This window comes from Leuresthes tenuis, unplaced genomic scaffold (assembly GCF_036924035.1).
Source record: "Leuresthes tenuis unplaced genomic scaffold, fLeuTen1.0.hap1 SCAF_6, whole genome shotgun sequence".
Lineage (NCBI taxonomy): Eukaryota > Metazoa > Chordata > Actinopteri > Atheriniformes > Atherinopsidae > Leuresthes > Leuresthes tenuis.
This window is the reverse complement of record NW_027325360.1, coordinates 22776876-22796243: the sequence shown is the minus strand read 5'-3', so window position 1 is coordinate 22796243 and position 19368 is coordinate 22776876. Positions and strand designations below refer to the sequence as shown.

Sequence of the window (19368 nt, the reverse complement as noted above, 5' to 3'; positions counted from 1 at the left end):
AGTTTCAATTTTAAACAGAAACAGCAACTAAAATGTGGGTTATGTTGATACCAAGTGTTATCTATGACAAATGTGAAACGGCATTGATATGATTTGATAGTAAAATGAAAAAAAAAAGGCAAAAAAGATGTCACAACTAATGGTGTAAACTGGAATTATTCTTGTATTTGCTCAAATGTCCTCATTAATGTGCAATTGCACAAAAATTGTTCAAATCTCAATATTAGATGAAAACAAAACAAACAAACATTAATGCATATCTGCATGGTTTTCTTTCCCAGGCCTTTGTAGATCAGCCTAATAACACATTTCATTTAATTAAATTTCTGCTTTGAATCACTTTGAGTGATTAACTGTGAGATCTTATGTTTGTGTACATCTGACATTGCTGTTTCTGTGACAGATGTTGACAGACGCTCTGTTGGATGTCAGAGTAAAAAAAAGAAAAGAAGGGAAAAAGCTGTCTGTTGATCACAGCCTGACTTTTGGCATATTCTGTTGGTGCAATATGAGACGCACACATTTTAATGAATGTTTTAATACACACAGTGGCACAATTTTAGTGGTCAATTGAAAAACACTTTCATTGTTACTGCCATTTGCACACCCTCTAATGGCGACATTTACGTAACACACCCTAAAAGGATCAGAGAGTTGGGTCATATTGCCATCTTCTAAACTGAAACACTCTCAAATTGCAAATTTGAAGATATGCTAAATGATCAAAACTCTGGCTCATAATTTTTTTTTTACAATTTGATATTTTGAAAAATGTGTTGCTTTAGTGATTTTTAAAAATAAAAAGTTGCCAGCCCAAATCCTCACAACACTACGTGCTGTGCCCCACAAAAACTGCATCACGGGGAATTGGCTTTAATGGCAGCACCATTTTTGTTAATTGTAGGAGTTGTTTTGCCCTAATTCCCTCACAAAGAGGCAAAGAGGTAGAGTGGAAAAAAACTACCCAGATATTGTCAAAAGAGTAAAAAAAAACAAGCAAAAAAAAAACTGTTCAATATCTCTGGAACTGAGAGTCGGTAGTTAGCCGAGTTTAGCATAAAGACTGGGTTGGGTTAGCCTCTTCCTGAGCGAGAACCTTATTTGATTCATCAAATTTAAACAAAAACAGCAGTTAAAATCAATGGTTTTCTGATTACACAGGAAGTTGGGCTGAAACTATTTTTAGACCAGTGTCCATAGGGTTATTGATTTTTTTCTCCATTAGCCTGAGCATGCTATGTTTCCTCACTGCAGTCTTTATGCTAAGCTAAGCTAAGCTTGATAATCAGCAGGTTGTGGGACGAATATCCAAATTGTTAATGAACTTATTTTACAAAAATTGCAAACTAATTTGAACAAGCCAAAGTAAATACTTATTGTCATAACACTTGATCATACACAAAGTCAAATTCTAAACTTGTTTGAACGTGTGATATTGATTTATTTAAAGGAGAGATTACGAGCAAAGTCAGGCTTATCTTGGTGTGATATAGATCACTTTAAGATCATATTAGCACCACAAAACAGCCATAAAATACACTGTAAGTCTTGTGGTGGTGACTGTTGCTTTGTTGAAACGCTATTCTGGGGGTAGCTCAAACCTGTCCAAAGATTTTATCGTGTAATATTTACAAACTCCAGTCAGTAAAGTGTGGAAATGGTCAGCCCTGATACAACTTTCTTAATTAATTTACCTCATATTGTGTTCAGTTTATGAAAATTGACAAAGTGTTGTCAAATTGAGCTCACATCAACTGTAGCTCAGGCATCGTTTCTCGCCCACAGTCTCAATAGAGTTAAGCACTGGTGAAATGGAAAAGGAAAAAATAAAGGAAACAAAATAATAGGCGAAGCAAGAAAAGATAAAGGTGTTTTGTTGTTGTTTGTGGTAGCTGTGTCAGTTCTCTCAAAGCACATTTTGTCTGTCTCTCTATTCAAAGGCACTGGATGTTGTCACTTTGTGCTGACGCGCAATATGCCCCAGCCTTCAACAGGAACAGCCTGGATGTTGAGTCCTGCCCAGCTCCCACCCTGTCCACAGGGGTGGGTTCTCATTCCAGCTTTCAATACAACAGACGTGAAGTTTTATTCCAAAGAGAAATTTTAGGTTTGTAGGATTGTTCAAAGTACACCCATCTTTCTTATCTGAAATGTATTTTAAGCTGTGTTTTGTACCAGCTGCATAATATCAGTAGTAACTCTAACATTTTAAAGATGGATTAGTCATTTCAACACAGTAGATTTCATTTGCATATTTTACACTTCTTTCTGTGTTTCTGCAAAGGATCTTGATGCATTGCCAACATAATGGCTCATTTGCTCGAGGCCTCATCATTCAAATTATGTTTTGACAAGACAAAGTTAATGTGATCATTACTCTAATGGCTTTTATGAGAATGCCCTGATGTCCATTTTCTTTTGCAGAGAACTTAACTAGGTGTGTGTTTCAGCCAACCTTTGGACAGAATCGAGTGTCAGTGTTATATTGTCATACTGTCCAGCTGATGGTTTCTGTGCTGGACAATATGACCCCAAGTTCTCTAACACAGAACTGCTCCAACTGCAGCCAGGTGTCAGTCCCAGAGCTCAATGTCGTAAAGGCTGTAGTTTTGGGCTTGATTCTTGGTGTTTTCATCATGTTTGGAGTTGTTGGAAACATCCTGGTAATCCTTTCTGTGGTTTGTCATCGACACCTGAGGACAGTCACGCATTATTTTATAGTTAATCTGGCAGTGGCAGACTTGCTGCTGAGCTCCACCGTACTACCCTTCTCTGCCATTTTTGAGATCCTGGATCGATGGGTGTTTGGACGGATTTTTTGTAATGTTTGGGCAGCTGTGGATGTGCTCTGCTGCACAGCTTCTATTATGAGCCTCTGTGTGATCTCGGTGGACCGCTACATTGGAGTCAGTTACCCTCTGCGTTACCCATCTATAATGACGAAACACAGGGCTCTGTTGGCTGTGATGCTGCTGTGGGTGCTCTCTGTTATTATATCTATCGGACCTTTGTTTGGCTGGAAAGAGCCAGCACCAGAGGACGAGTCCATCTGCAAGATCACAGAGGAACCAGGCTATGCAATCTTCTCAGCTGTGGGCTCCTTCTACCTCCCTCTCGTCATCATACTAGTCATGTACTGTCGGGTTTATGTGGTAGCTCACAGAGAAAGCCGGGGGCTGAGAGAGGGCCACAAAACAGAGAAGTCAGACTCGGAGCAGGTGATTCTCAGGATACATCGTGGTAACACAACTGTATCAGAGGACGACGCCCTTCGCAGCCGCACACATTTTGCGCTGCGACTGCTTAAGTTCTCACGTGAGAAGAAAGCTGCCAAGACACTGGGCATTGTGGTCGGATGCTTTGTGTTGTGCTGGCTGCCCTTTTTCCTTGTGCTCCCTATTGGTGAGTATTCTCATCCTCATCCTGCATGTGATTACTCATTTTGTGAGGCAAATGTTGTCCATTTTCAGATCAGCTTTTGTGTAATTTGTTTACATTTCGAAAAGTTAAAGGGTTGTTTTGACAACTGAGAGGGTAAGGATAATTTTTACCTTCTTTTGAATTAAATGGAAAAACTGTTTCTATTTATTCCTGCATCTCAAACATTATTGTGACAGTTTATCTAAAGAAGCTGAATTTTTTTTTACCCGATAAGAGCTATAGTGTTGCAGACCAGAAGATATTATATATATTAATATTCAATCTGTAACTGACCAGCACGTCCAGCCCAAATTCAGGTAAACAGTCATTGCTGGTTCTTTGTCAGTCCAAATGCAGCTAAATTTACTGATTCTAGGTTCAGGCTTTCCCCAAATCCACACAAAACCTTGCCAGATTAGTCCGTTATCATGAGGCCAGAGCTGGCTCACATGTTGAGCTGTTAGCAGAATAAAGCCAAGTGTGCTGACACTGAAAACAGACAGACAGCTGGCCTGGCTGTCCTCCAAGTTCACAAATTTGTTTTTTTTTTTAAATCCCCTAAACATTAAAAGACAAGTTTTTAGGGGATTGTTTGGTGGACTTGTTCATGACATACTTCTTAGTGTGTTATAGATGTGCTGCATTCAGATTTTGCCACTTATGATAGAAGTGATAAATAATCACATGGCTTTTTTTTTCCAAATCTGCTAAATTAATTTTAACAGCCAGACCCATCTTTAGTGTCACTTTGAATAAGTAGATGTTAGTGATATTTGGGGTACAAAAGAAATGTATTTTCCAAAATGCCACTGCTGTTTGAAAAAAAAACACTTCTTCTATGACTTTCATGTCTCATCTGAAAGGCTTCTTTAGTTCTGATAAAAGATGACCTGGATGACTGATATTCCACACTAAAAAAGTTAATGGGAAACTTTTTCAACGTTTTTACCATTAAGTCTTATATTCTTGATCACCTACATTTACTCGTGAGTCAGACCACTTATAAAGAGCTGTTTGAATAATGCATTCATTCATTATATAGGTCCATTCATTCATTTATCCCGCTGCCAGGTTTCTAAGTGCTTGCAAATTTATTGGTTAGATCATGTTAATTGAATTCCTCCGTTATGGGATCACACTGAGGTTACTAACAGATGAGTTGTGTAGCCACCTGAGCGTCATACAGTAGTAAATGTAAAGATTGGCACCCTAGAAGTAGGCTCTATGTATCTTCCATATCCTCTTTTCCTCCCCATCTGTAAATAAAAACAGAGAACCTCAGACCAAGGTGTCAGGCCATCTTCAGCTCCTGCTTCCTCGCTCCATTGTGTTTGTTGTTCAACTCATCATCTCTGCTTCAGTGACAGATAAACCCATCACACTGGAGTCAGACCTTGGGAGAAATATATGATGTCTCTATCCTAGAGCTCCTAGCCTGACAAACACCAGCTTGAAGGGAATTAATTACATGGCTTGCCAGCCTTGTATAAACTATGCCATGTGTGCTGTTGTCAATAATGTGTAGGGGAAATCTGAACCAAGTAGATAGCGGATATGCCAAAAGCCTCACAAGTCCTGCCTGGTTTTTATTTATTCCAAGGGCTCATGCTTATAAATAGCTAGAACTTTACCTTTTTGGTAAAGTGCTTTCCTGACTGTGAAAGGAAAAAAAGCTTCAGCTTACCAGTGCCCCTGTATTAACTCTGGCATTACTCTTAACATGCCGCGTATGTCTACGGCTGACAGATTTAACAATGACTCACCAACAGTGGTCTGGATTTGACGCGTTGATCTGATGGTGAAGATATTGTTTTATCATTAAACAAATAAAAGTACAGGACTTTGATCATGGCAATAATTGAAAAATGCAAGTTGTTAGGCTTTATGTGTATTTCTTGGTTGTCTTCTCTCCTTGACATTTCAGAAGTTCATCCCGAGGACCATTGGGAAGCATAAAGCTAGCTGTTGCTTCTTATGGCACCTTATGGCATATCATATCAAAGGGCTGATAGACTTTACGTGTAGAAACATACCTCTGTCAAGGTCCTAGGTTTTGGCATTTCCTGCTTTATACTGAAGAGTCACTTGCCTGATATGTTGCTGTACTTCATTCTGTATGATTACTTTCTGATGTGTGTGTAGGCTGTAATTGACAGTGGGTCTATTACTGTGACCTGTGCTTATAAAGAAATAATTTATTATGTTTCTCCAAATGCAAGGAAGGATTCTTTCTTTGCCCAAGAGGGGCACAACTTGGAAGTACCCTTCCAACCAAGAAACAATCCTTGACTTTGAGAAGCAGCTACTGTGCGTCTTTCTTAATTTGTCGTTAGGTCATCTGTGTTTGTACCTCCAGGATGTTTGTCTGCCTCAGTCCTGCATTTGTGCTCCAAATCCATATGAGTTAGGATGTTTAGAATATATATGTGTAATATATTTGAAAGTCATAGTTGTGCTCAATGACCCTGTTGGTTTGTAGTAGAGAGGAGTGGGGTGAGGACATGGCAGCGTGAAGCGATAGATTTGTTTTTATTGCCCACACACATCGTGCTATCAGTGATGTTTACACTGAAGGGGTTACAGCCTAAAGGCATCCAGAACACAGACGACACAGACATTGTCTCCTCAGACAAATACACCGCAACAAGTTTTGTGTTAAGAGATGATTGAGTGGGGCTGTTTAATTATTTTTCAGGAACATACTGTTTAATTAGCTTTTAAGACTAGCATCCTACTGAATGAAAGAAAATCACATTAAACAAGCCCATTCTCAATGCTCTGCACCAATCTCCTAGGCAGCCAGAGGTTGCATAGCTACCACACAACATGAGCTTAGTGCCTTCAAATTCCCCCTGATGGTACTCAATAAGTACAGAATGAGACAAAAAAACATCAAATAATTTCTGTCTGATACATTATCATGGTACAAAGGTGGAAATGAAGGACCAAGGTGATGCCAACTAGATCTATTTCAGTGACACAGCCCTGTGAAGATGTTGCCCAGTGAAGACTGGCCAGAAAAACTACTACATTTGCATAGCACTTTTACACCATGTCTGCAGGTTATGGTGCATATGACTTTAGAAAATCACCATATGTCTGTGTTGCCAGTACCCTGAAGTAGCAATCAAATCATCAGTCAAATAATGCTATTTGTAAAATCACTTTTCACGAGACAAGATTCTCTTTTTATATTTCACATTACAATGATTGCTGTTTCAGTGTGCAACAAATCCCCTCCCCTTGTATTTTGTGTTTTATCTCTCTGAGACAACATATCTTTGTGGTTGCATGATTGAAATCTCAACGGCTATGACAAAAAGCCCTTGTGGCATAACAACCACATGTTATACAACAGTCTCTCTCAGCTAAAACATGTTGCGGTTTGAGTGAAGGTTACAAATAACTGGAGTTGGAAAGCTATGGATGCCTCATTGATTTTTTAACTACAAAAGACATTTATCTAACAGATGCAATACCCTTCTTTTTTTAGTAAAAACAAACAAAAACATATCTGACAGGGGCACTGGCAATAATAGAACTGTGTTTTGTGGTGCAGCTGGGGATAAAGTATATGAGCTGTACAGACAGGCTCAAAATTATTTGCTCTCAAGCTCTGTCCACTTCTTCCATCCATCCATCTCTGTATCGCCATCTCATTTTTCCAAAGCCCATGTTTTACCTTCCACAACAGCTCACCAAATAAAGCATTTCTCCCCTTCTACCTCTAAAAATAGATGGCAGAGTGAAAGATATAGCGCAAGAAGTTAGCCATTAAATTATTTTAATGTTTCACTGGCAGCCTCTAAATACGTGACGAATCACCTACATTTACAGTGACTAACAGGCCTGCATGCAATGTGCCTGTTAAGCCATTACCTTTGCTTCTTCATTAAAGATCCCACTCACATTCATGAGTGCGTCCTCTAATCAAAAGAAGCACAGTTTATGGCTACAATTTTATTCAAACCGCAAGAAGGGAGCAAGTACGAAGCTCAGATTCAGGGGTTACTGGATAAATCATAAATAAAGTGTCATTAGTAGCCACTCTATCAGGAAGCGCAATGATGTGTCTATCTCTATAGTTGCTTCTTCTTATTTCACAGAAATTCATCCTCATCCTGAAGGAGACATGACAAAGAAATAATGAAGAACTGGAGTGCTAAAATTCAATCTAAATGTCTTCAGACAGGCTGACAGCATGTCTCAAGGGACTATTGGTTAAGTTACCACTTCAAATATAGAATCCGACTGATTTTGAGTTTGCACATATTTTTCCTCATTGAACCCCAGCATGTTAGGATCTTTCACTTGTGCAGATTATTGTTCCCTCTGCTGAAATCAGTATCCACTGTCACTACAGGTTCCATTTTCCCTGCATATAGACCTTCAGACACTGTCTTCAAGATCACCTTCTGGCTCGGTTACTTCAACAGTTGCATCAACCCCATCATCTACCCATGCTCCAACCAGGAGTTTAAAAAAGCTTTTCAGAGTTTACTTGGAGTTCACTGTTTGAGAATGACTCCCAGACCACACCACCATCATCTGAGTGTATGTCAAGGTCAAACACAAGGCCACAGCCAGGGCCTCACTCTCAGCCTTGACAGCAGGGGGGCTCCCTGCAGGCTCAGCCCCTCCTCCTCTGTAGTTCTGTCCAGAACTCCTTCCTCCAGGGACAGCAGGGAATGGAAGATCTTTTCTGGAGGCCCCATCAACAACGGACCTGGACCAGCTGAGACAAGCAGAACTAAAGTGGCCCAACTTTGCAATAAAAGCCTCCATCAGACCTGCTGCTGCATCATTAGTGCTGAAAGTCCCTCGTCAGAGCCCCCACCTGTCGGAGACCTTCCAACCATTAAGATCCACCAACTGTCTCTGTCAGAAAAAGGAGAGCCTGTATAACCACTGTAGTCATTCATGCATTAGTTAAGACTTTTCTGAGGTCAAAGATGAGAATATATTTCTTTTTGCTATGATCGAACTACACCTGTTTGAGGTTAAAATTTCTAACATTTCTAACAGTTTCTCAGCTTGAATGTCTTTCCCTTTTTTTGTTTTTCCTTTCTGGATAGAAGATTGTCATACACCTGGCTTCTACTAAAATGGCTTCTTAGCTATTAAACTCTGTACTGCAGAATGCAGCTGTACAAAGGTGAAAATAAGGCAGCCCAACGAGGACCAACTGAGTATAAGATTTCCAAATGTTTACATATTTTATATATTGCAGAAGAGCAGATTAAGTGTGTAAAAGTGTAAATAAGAAATATTTATCTATTGCTCAATCTTACCAATCATTTAGAAAATGCTGCTGCTCCTGGTGTCTCCAAAGTTTGCCTGTTTGCTCCTGTTGTGAAAATTATGTTTGTACATGGTTAAAACCAAGGGACCTTGGGTACTTCTGTGTCACTTACAATAAATTTCCAGAGATATTCCCAAGAAAGGATTACCGAGGATATTTCTGTTGTTGATTTTTTTTCTTTGTTTCCTGTTTTTGGATGGATTTATTAGACAAATTTCCCCCATCAAAACATCTTGTTCATCCACCCACATTCCCACAATTTCATGTACCTCTGAGTAGTGCCAGATGGATGTCTTAATATACTTCTGTGGAATTTTAACTGACCTTGTGGTTGCTGGCCTCAATCCTGACCGACCACAAGCCTCTTAAAAATACACCAGATTTAGAGATGTCAAGATAAGTCTACAGTCTCAGACATTCTTCTCTCAGGCTGCACTCCTCATTTTTAATAACCAACTACATACATTGCGGCAGCCTTCACCAGGCTTTTAGAGTGGGTGCTTTTTAGCAAAGTCCAGAGGTGAGAAACTGAGAGAGTTTAGTGTGAGTTTGAGACTGCAAAGTGTCTCTGTTTACGCAGAAGCATCAAAGGGCAAGAGGACAACTGCTGCCAACTGTATTGATTTATTTTCTCCTGGCTACTTCCTCAGTAGCACCAAGTTGTGCTCCCTTTCTGAGTGTGGGCGGAAAGATATGCATTCGGCATCGTTAAGTCAGCCTCCCCCTCTCCAGGTTAAGTTCAGTCATAGAAGTGGACTCGACAGCTTTCCCCACAGGGAGGGACCTGGAAGAGCAGTGAGAGTGCATGCTAGTGTCCGCATTGTCATTGACTGGCATGTCTGTGAATCTGTAAATCACATCATCTCTGCGCAGATGCCATTAGGAGAGGAGCAACCGGCTCCAGCAATAAATTACAGATGGTAGAGATTACCTAATTCACTCCCTGCCTTTATTATCTCTCTTTATAGAAAGTGGTGTGATTATGAATAAAACCCCAGCTCACAAATACCTGTGTGCAGTGCTTTATAAAGATAAGTAATCTGCTAAATGCAATAGCTGTAATGAATACTATAATTAGATGTGATGCTCCACCACAGTCTGAAGTCGAGGGACTCAAATCTGCACCCTGCCTTTTATCAAGTAACATTTTGTTACATATCTATTTTCCATGTTAGATTAATTAGTGATTCCAAAGGTAGTGTATTTAATGCTTACAGTCTCATAACATGGAACACTGTGTGTCATGATAGATCAACCGTGGGAGTATTCGTGTGTGGTTTCACACAGCAGTTTCTGTGTTTCGCTGGACTGAAGGTATACCAAGTGATGCTGGTGAGTCATGTTTGTGCACTCCCAAGAGGCTTCAGCCTGGTAAAGCCTTATTGATGTTTTTCTTTTCTTTTTTTCTTTCTTTTCTTTTTTTCATGAGCTTTCATCAGTGAGATGAAGAAGATAACATTGTAGGAATCCCATCACTGGCTTAATAAGCGCACTCATGTGTTGTATCTTAATTGGGCAACTGTCAAACAGCCAAGAGGCTTCACTTAAGCTATTCACAGAACTGTGCTGATGTGTATGCTCAGTGCAACATAGTGCATGTCTTGTTCTGTTCACTTCTCTGGCAGCTTCCCCTTGGGTGCAGCAGACAAGAACCTGGAGCTTCTAAATGCTGCTCTCTGTCAGAGATTCATCACAATGACTCTCTGCCTCCACCTTGTGCCATTTCATCTACTATACTCACAGCTAGGATGCAGTCACTTTTCAGTCAGTAACTGATTTTTCTAACTGATTCCTCATGAAACTAAGTGAACATTTTAATCTCAAAATGAAGGAAAGGTGTCACAAATTCAATTTGCTCTGTTTACCATAAAAGTCTCCTATTTGTGACCATGAAAATAGTTTATTTTTCAACTGTTTTTAATATTTGAAGAGAACGTACTCATTATGTGCATCTGTGTGTGAGGTTTTTAAATTGCTCTTATGTGTCGAACGGTGACTGACAAGCATATCATGGGCTCATTTTAAAGGTAAGCAATGAGAAACTGTAAGATGTGTGTGAAAATGAACATTTTATATAGCATTCATTTCACACATAATTCCATAATTTTGTTCAGAAACGCTCAGTCATTCTGCAAATGTAACAATACAGAACAAACCATTCATTTCAGAGGGAATCTTACCTGTGATGTACTGTCAGTAATTAGAAAGATGTCCATCTGCACCTTGCTCACAGTTTATTACTTTAATGATCTGACAAAGTTCATTAGAGTTATAACAAGCTGGTCTGTTAGTGGCTGAGTATTGGATTGTTAATATACAATTATATACTCATAATTTCCTATTTTCATTCAACAACAGTCATGGCCAAACAATGTTTAATGTGTTTTGTCTGTTCATGACAAATTAAATACACTAAAAATACATGTGTGGGGAGGTGGACGGAGAGCTTCTAATCATAACTGACTACTAAAAGCATAGCCTGCTAAAAGAGGAATGAACTGAAACATTATCACTCATGGTATCATCACGTTTATATTTTGACTAAATGTATTTTTTCTTTTAGCATCATGGTTATTGTCAATACCATAGACTGTCTATCAATGTTTATGGCAATCATAAGAGAAAAGTGGGTCATTCATGCCCTGTGATTACAGGGCAAGAACATAATTGAAAATGGGGAAACTAAGCTTCCAATAAGAAACATTTATCAGAGTTTAAATGGACCTCTGCTTTTCAGTCACACACAGTATGTGTTGTGGAAAATCCTTAATGACTCCATTAAATCAATCCAACTTTGGGGTATCAGTGCACTATACCCACAGATAGGTGACAAATTAAAAAGCAACCTATACATGGATATGTTATATATAAGTAAGGTGTTGGGCACATGATGCCAGAACTTTCAAGCTTTCAAATGCTTTAAACATGTGTTTAAATAATTAAACAGTTGATAAATACTTTGGAAAAAAACCCACAAAATTCAGAACAATACATTTCATTTTTATTATTTTAATCCACTGAAGTCAACACAGAAGGTCAAATGCTGACAGGACCAATGATTCCGTTCAAAACTCTGGTATCCTATAAAACATATATGAGCAAGAATATCACGTAAGGTGGAGGAGGGCAAACAACAGTGCTCAACATTACAACTTAATTATAATTTCCAAGAATGTTCCCAAAATGTAAATCACTTCACATTATAGCTTTTGCATACAAAACCAACACTTGACAAGGCAATGAGGAAGAAAGAATCCAGTGTTTTGCTGCATGGCTGCACAGGTCTGCATCACTGACAGCTTGTTGTGTTTTTGGTGAGTACAGCGACTACCTTAAGTGAATCTGGTGTAAATGAGAGTGGGCAAATAGAGGAGTAAGGGAACAATATACAGTATCTGGTACTTCATTCACAACACTAACACCAAGAACAGTGGACACATCATCAGCACACTGTCAGGGTTGTCATACACATACAGAAACTATTTTCATCAGGTCTCAAAAATCATCATTCCACTTCTTCAAAGAGCCTTCATAGATACAGTGTGCTATCAATATCTTACACAACAGGCAGGCAAGTAGTTCAACACATATCCTAAAACATACAGACATATCCAATACAAACAAAAAGTTGCAAGCTCACATACACGTTTACCATTTGGATTGTTACTGGTGCAAAACAATTTCTGTCAAAACTGGGTAAATGGTGACTCTACCCTGGTTGCTATTATTACAAAGCTTACAGTGCGACTGTTTGAATGTGGACATCATCTGCTCATTTACAGCAAAGGTCAGATAGCACCAGGTGCAGAGAGGCTGTCAGCAAACCTCCTATCAAACTTCTTCGTAGTGTCGATCCGTTTCCGGAACAACACACGTCGGTCTGATTATTGGAGGCTTGTTGCCCTGACAACCTTTCGAAACACACAAGGAAAATCACAATGACGAAAGAAGGGAAAAGGGTCATGTTTCTCCAACAAAACGTCACGAGTCAGCCAGTCTCTCCCCGGCAGTTTCAGGGCAAAGTTGAATGACTGGCTTAATGCCAAAATACCCTCTCTTTCCCTTTCAGTGCAGTAAGGGCTTTCACCAAATGACTCCGTGAAAAATAAAAGTTCAAACACAAAGAAAAAAGTGCAATTATAACATGAAAGGAAGACATGGGTGAACTGCTCAGCTTAATACAGTAACAGAGATCAAATACTGCAAACTTCAAATAAAATTCAAAGCTATTGAGAGATTAGAATATTACGCTGTTTAATTTTATTTGAATTTTGTTGCAACTAAATTGCACAAACACGGCTTTGTTACAGTTTACCAGCGATAGATTTACTTTCAGCTAAAGGTGGTAATGTAACACGACCGCCAAAACAGTAAATATCTGACATATTAACAGCACAAGAAAAAAATAAAACTGTAAACAACTGCTGCTGCCAAAATATCACGAGACTGCCTTTTCTTCTGTTCCAGGTTTCTAATCCAAGAGGGACACCTAACAGTTTAAACATGTACAGCAACAGATATAAAAAAATGTAAATGAAATGAGGTCATTAATAATCAAACTGGTTAAAAAATAAATTAATTAATTAAAAAAAAGAGAAAAAGCTTCTTCAATTCACTCGATCTTTCCTCAATACTGGAAAATGGCAGGAAGAATGAAACAACATGGAATAGTGCCTCTTGTTTCTTGCATGAGGTGACATGGTGGTAGTGTGTGAATAGAAATGGACAGAAGGTGCAGGGAGAGTCAGAGGTGATGAGAAATCATGTGATGTGACATTGGTATTTGTGGGCTCTGTTCTCATGCTGCCCCGCACCGCAGCTCGGCTGAGGAAGTAGCTCAGCCAAGGCTGGTGATGTTGGCTTTTCCACCAGGGGGCGCCACTATGCGCTGAGTTGTGCGACGAGGAACATTGTCATCAACTTGGGCGCCTTAGAAAGAAAAAAATGGTTAAAATGGAAATTAGATGAAAGAAACCAGCAGCTGGGAATGACATCGGTGCTGTTACTCACCAGAGAGGCTGAAGCCAGACTGGTGAAGGTTGCGCACAGGCTGGTGGGTTAACTGCTGTTGCTGCTGCTGCTGCTGTTTGGCAGGGGAAGTCTTCACAGAGGAAACTGTGGACATCACCTTAGGAGTCACAGACACTTCGCATACTGGCCCATCATACTGGCCCCTGGGGACCCCTCGTAGCTCTGTGAGCTAAACAGAGAGGTCAACAGATCAAACTACATGAGACCAAAACAATTTGTTCTGTTAAAAGCAGCTCAGCAGCAGGCTATGACAACTCACCACGCTGCGAGCCTTTATCCTCTTGTACACGTGGTCCGGGAAGGGTTTACGACTGATGTAGCGCCCACAGCCCTCTATGGTGTGAAGGCTGCCATCTTCCAACACAATCTTGCCCTGGCTGATCACCACCACAGGACCTCCGTGCACTTCTGTCCCCTCAAAGATGTTATACTCAACAGCCTGGGAGAAGAAAAGGTTTGATCAGCTACTGTTCCTCAGTTAGTAACAGCAGGTTTAGCATGACACGGGTGTACCAAGGCATCCCCAACTCTCTCGAGAACTTGGTCTCAGTATGCACGAGACGTTGTGATGTAAAGGCTAAGGAACTACTGACCAGGTTGTGGCTCTTAGCGGAGATGATCTTAGTCATATCAGGGTCCCACAGCACGAGGTCAGCGTCAGAACCCACAGCGATGCGTCCTTTACGGGGATACAGGTTGAAGATTTTGGCAGCATTTGTGCTGGTCACTGCCACAAACTGGTTTTCATCCATCTTTCCAGTCACCTTTTGGAACAGCACACAAATCCCATGCTAGCAGCTACACGCACACAAAAGGTTTGCAAAGTAGCTTGCTCTAGGGCACAAACGTTTTTGAATATTAGGAATGTGTTAAAAGAGGGTCGTATAAAGCTCACCACACATTTGTCCCAGATCAGGGACATCCTCTCCTCAGTGCCGTTGGTGCCCTCTGGAATCATGGTGAAGTTATCTTTGCCCACTGCACGTTGAGAAGTCTGAAACGTGCAGTGAGCGCTACCAGTCACCTGCAAATCCCCACTAAGGAGGAAAAAAAAAAAAGAAAGCACTACTTTTCGAGAGGAGGGATTTATTTTTTAATAATCCCAGCAATGACAACAGCATCATTTATTTGCCACGTGTAATACCTATGGCTTATGTATGTGCAAAAGGTATTTCATAATGCATGTGGTAACAAAAAGAGATTTAGCTGGGTAAAAATAAAACGCAGCAGGACCACATGTCATGACTCTGTGCTCCAGCTATCTGTAGGTGCTGGCCCCAGAACACCTACCACGACAGGAGAGAGTTGAGATAGTCAGGGGTGGTTGGATCAGGACTGAGCGGTGGAGAAGTGACAAAAGATGCCGCCTTGGCCCAGTTCTTACTCCAGTAATGGGTACCGTCTGTGCCCAAACTGGCAGATATGGGCTCTCCATAAACCACAGCACCTACAGGGTTAGACGGGTGTTAGATGTTAGTGCAAAGACGTGTCCAGAGTTCTGGCAGAGGAAAACTTTCTATTCTTACCCCTTTTCCTAGCAAGGGCAATGACATCAGCGGCGCTCTTGCTCATCACCTTGGTGATGTAGAGGGGACAGTTGGTCTGATTGGCTATAGTGACAGAGCGATTGACTGCCTCAGCCTCTACCTGCAGACAATGACAGACAGGAACACAGCAAAATCAAGCACACACACACAGGCCTGTCCTCTGTAGCACACAATATTCTGGATATAAGGCATTGCCCCTACTTATTGTACAACAGCACAGAATGAGTCTTACCTCCTCTGGACGGCTGAGCACATGGCCTTCAGGGCCAGTGATCCCCAGGTCTAATATACGTCTCTGCTCCTAAATACCCCCACGAGAACATTACATATATATAAGAATATAGAACAGGTGTTGACAGCTGAAACCTGACTCAGTGATTCTATTACCTCTGCGATGATGTCTCCATTCTCAGCGTGCACCTGCGCAATGGCTCCAAGATCTCTGATGACACTGAACACCTCATAGATCTGCAAGAATGTGATACACATCGGTCAGCCTGCGGGGCAGTCATCTGAGCCGACGACATCTAACAGCCCAGAAAGAATATGCTGTGACAGGCGACTAAGCAGAGATCCCACTAATACTGACCACAAGCCAAGCATACCTGAGAGTCAGAAAGTTGGAAAACATCCTTATAAGCCAAAAAGACCAGGAAAGAGTTGACACCTGAAGATAGAAAACTTATGAGAGAAACTGGCCAAAGACGGAATAAAGAGAGCAAAGGAGGAAAGACCAGGAGCGAAGGAGAAAAGTAAAAACAAAAGAATAATAAAAACTGCCAAGCGGAAGCATTCGGTCCCTTTTTTCTTTTAAGTCACTGAAAGAGGGTTTATTCCTGTCTATGTGCACTTACACACATAAAATGACAAGGTTTCCAACATACCATGATCCTTCACGAGTGTCTCCATCTCTTCCTGGGTGCCTCTGTGCCACTCGGTGATGTCCACGTGCAGAGAGTAGTCACAGCAGGACTTGCTATCGGCCCACTCTCTCCACTGTTTGAAAGCAGCAATCAGGCCGACACCAGGCTCGGGCACCACATGGTCGACTAAAGGATTTGGGATTGTATACAGGTAAACTGTTTAATTAAATCATACGCTTGACAGCATGCACACCTGCAACAGTTTGCTGTGTGTTAAACCGGCTCAAAAACAAGGGCTGCGTACCGATCATGGTTGTGCCCCCAGCCAGGGCTGCCCGGGTGCCCTGGTAGAAGTCATCTGCTGCCACCATGCCTCGGTCGGGCATCTGGAATCGGGTGTGCACGTCAATACCTCCCGGCATCACCATTCTTCCATGAGCCTCTATGATCTTTACTCCGCCTGGAACAATGAGGTTGTCTCCTATTTGCCTGTAGGAAAAAAATACATGAAGAAATTAATCGAGGACCAAAAATAATTACTTTTTTTAAAGAAATCGGGCACTGTTTATCTTCAAGTTGAGCCTACTTGATGACTCCATCTTCCATGTAGATATCAGCCAGTAAGGACTGATCATCGTTGACTATCTTTGCTCCTTTGATGAGAAGACGGTCACTCTGAAAGGAGGAGACATGACTTTAAATCACTCGCCGGTTATGACTCTTCTCAAATAAAAAATTTCCTTTCATTGTTAGTACCCAGTAACCAATACAAATTCATCCAATCTAAAAAAAATTTTTTAAAAAAGGCTTGGTTGAAAAGAAAAAAAAATCCTTGGACAACTTCAGACTTTATAGAGCTCTGTGTTTCACCCAGTTTATTCAGAGGCCTCTTCCTTCTACAAAGACGGCCACTGAAACTCTAAAATTACCAATGGTTACGCTATTGTTCAATCCAACCCACCTTATATCCTGTGGAAAATGTGATAAGGATTACTCAGCATGATTTATTATCAAATAACACAAAATTTGAAGGGGGAGTAATCCTTGATCACAACCCTAAAGTAACGGCACAGATTCCTGAGAGGCACAATTAGCTCCACCTGAATGAGATGAAAGGAGAGCGTACCAGGCTGGCCTACTTCTCCTAAAGCCTTTCTGGGGTCCCCGAGGTAAGCAATGAGAGCTAAAGAAGAAAATAAATGGTATACTGCGAGGAAATACTTTTTAATATAATATTCCAGAGTGGGTTGAAATGCATTATGTACACAAGTCACAGCTGTGCTGACATGATGGCACAGGTCACTGCTCGGCCATAAGTGGGTCATATAACCTAAGCCTTTTATGGGACTGAGTGGTAGGCAATGAGTGCACTGTGGCCGCACACCTAAAGCTAAAGTGCAATAAGGACTGAAACAGCCTCACACTTTAAAGGTATGCGGTCAGAATGTAAAGGACAGAGTATGTGGGCCTCCTTCTGCTGTAAAAATGGAGTCCTGTGATTAATCCTGTGCTCTGCAGTCATTAAACTATGCAGATTACTATGAGCTGAATGTACTCAGAAAAGAGCCAACAGTCAAGCAGCATAGCCTTGTACTATAAATGTAAACTGGAACTGTTGCATTCAAAGAATCATGCTTGATTTGATCACATATGCATATCTGAAGTAATACAGTCTAATGCAGCAGTCCTGTAAGAAACCCTCCCTTCATGAAGATTCTAAAGTTGAGGCTGTTCCAAAACAGTGGTTAAGAGAGGATCCCATAAAGACTAGACTTATGTGGAAAATACAGAAATGTTCTTTCATGTAAAAACACAAAAAAGACCGCACAACAGTTGTTCTTGGATGATAAATGACTAAAAAGATGAAAAAAGAAGGACCATCCTGTTTATGAATTTAAAAACATTACATAATTCATGCTTCACTCACACAGAGTCATGCAAGGTTCAAAGCTCTGCAGAATAAAAGTATCTACTTCATTTGGGACAAATAACAGTGTCTGACTGTGTGAGTCTGAAGGCCTGGGGCACTGCTGCAGACTTTCAGTTGTCGGCATGTTGTGTCTGGGATGTCTGTGCTGCACCTTCGCAGCCATGCTTCCTGTGGATGACCTGACAGCCACCGAGACTGCATGTCCAAAACTTAAAGCAGGTGCCATCTATGTGCCTCAGATCTCTGACTCTGATCACAGGGTTTAGGTGGGTGCGCTCTGCTCACCTACTTTATAAAATAGGTTTTGCTTATGTACATATATTCACTGAAAGTTGTGCATGACACACCAACAATGACACTATCAAGTCAACTCAGCACAATTGAACAGGGCTATATCGCATCTGGAAGAAAAAGAAAAGAAAACAACAACACAGATGAGGACCACTGAGGAGGGCATATCCTCTATCAGAGGACAGAAGGTGGAGAATGAAAGATGAGATGATGAAAGTGAAGGAACATGTGTTTAAACCTGTTAAAAAGACCCTGGGCTGATGATGCTGATGAGGAGACTGAGGAGAAGAGATGATTGGGCAGCTTACACGAGCTAATCTTTCAGTGCATTTCAGAGAAACAATATCATAGGTCCAAATGACGACTTGTGAACGAGCTTGGAACAGACCGACTGACTAGTTATCATTGTTCATCTCTGATTATTAATGTGTGGAGCTGAAGCAGAGCTGCGGCTGCTGACAGCGTCAGTGTGGATGAAAGGATACGGCAGCTAAGCGCTAGCTTTCATCTAATCCTGAGGCACGTTCAAAATCACCACGACTGAACAACAGATAACTGCACAATGACAAAATAATACTCACCGTGATTCGTGGGATGTTCTTCTTTCCTTGGTAACCGGACATTTTGAAGCTCCCTCTGACACGGCTGCCCCTGCCTTTTGGCTAAAGCTAGCTAGCTAGACTAGAAAACCTCAGCTGCCAATGAAAGGATGAATGGATGCTCTGCTTGATGGCCAGTCGACGCCCTGCTATAAAACAGTGTCTGAAAATTTCTGACGATAGCTAGTTGAGTTTGCACAGTGCAGCCAAACAAATTGTTTGAAATGAGAGGTTATGTATTTGTCTAACAGTGATATCCTTGGATTTACTGCTGGAGCAGGTCTCTAAAGACCAGACAACCACCAAAAAGGGCCACAAAGAAGTATGGCGCATGCGCACTACCCCGCCCTACTCAACTATAGATCCATTGCTTTTTTGATGTTTC

General features: G+C 41.0%; 2 protein-coding genes across 2 annotated transcripts; one reads left to right on the top strand and one right to left on the bottom strand.

Moving 5' to 3' along the window:
* The first annotated feature begins 2488 nt into the window (after nucleotides 1-2488).
* adra1aa (adrenoceptor alpha 1Aa) lies at nucleotides 2489-8798 on the top strand. The gene is made up of 2 exons (XM_072387010.1): nucleotides 2489-3402; nucleotides 7784-8798. Exons 1-2 carry the CDS (start codon nucleotides 2505-2507, stop codon nucleotides 8323-8325), a joined length of 1440 nt encoding a protein of 479 aa, XP_072243111.1. The 5' UTR covers nucleotides 2489-2504; the 3' UTR covers nucleotides 8326-8798.
* Nucleotides 8799-11740: 2942 nt separating this feature from the next.
* Nucleotides 11741-19290, bottom strand: dpysl2a (dihydropyrimidinase like 2a). Its single transcript, XM_072388263.1, has 14 exons — nucleotides 18966-19290; nucleotides 16750-16838; nucleotides 16468-16652; nucleotides 16185-16349; nucleotides 15906-15967; nucleotides 15688-15768; nucleotides 15533-15601; nucleotides 15280-15400; nucleotides 15044-15200; nucleotides 14649-14790; nucleotides 14347-14517; nucleotides 14013-14192; nucleotides 13733-13922; nucleotides 11741-13651 (listed from the first exon to the last, which is right to left on the bottom strand). Exons 1-14 carry the CDS (start codon nucleotides 19005-19007, stop codon nucleotides 13560-13562), a joined length of 1746 nt encoding a protein of 581 aa, XP_072244364.1. The 5' UTR covers nucleotides 19008-19290; the 3' UTR covers nucleotides 11741-13559.
* Between the last annotated feature and the right edge of the window lie 78 nt (nucleotides 19291-19368).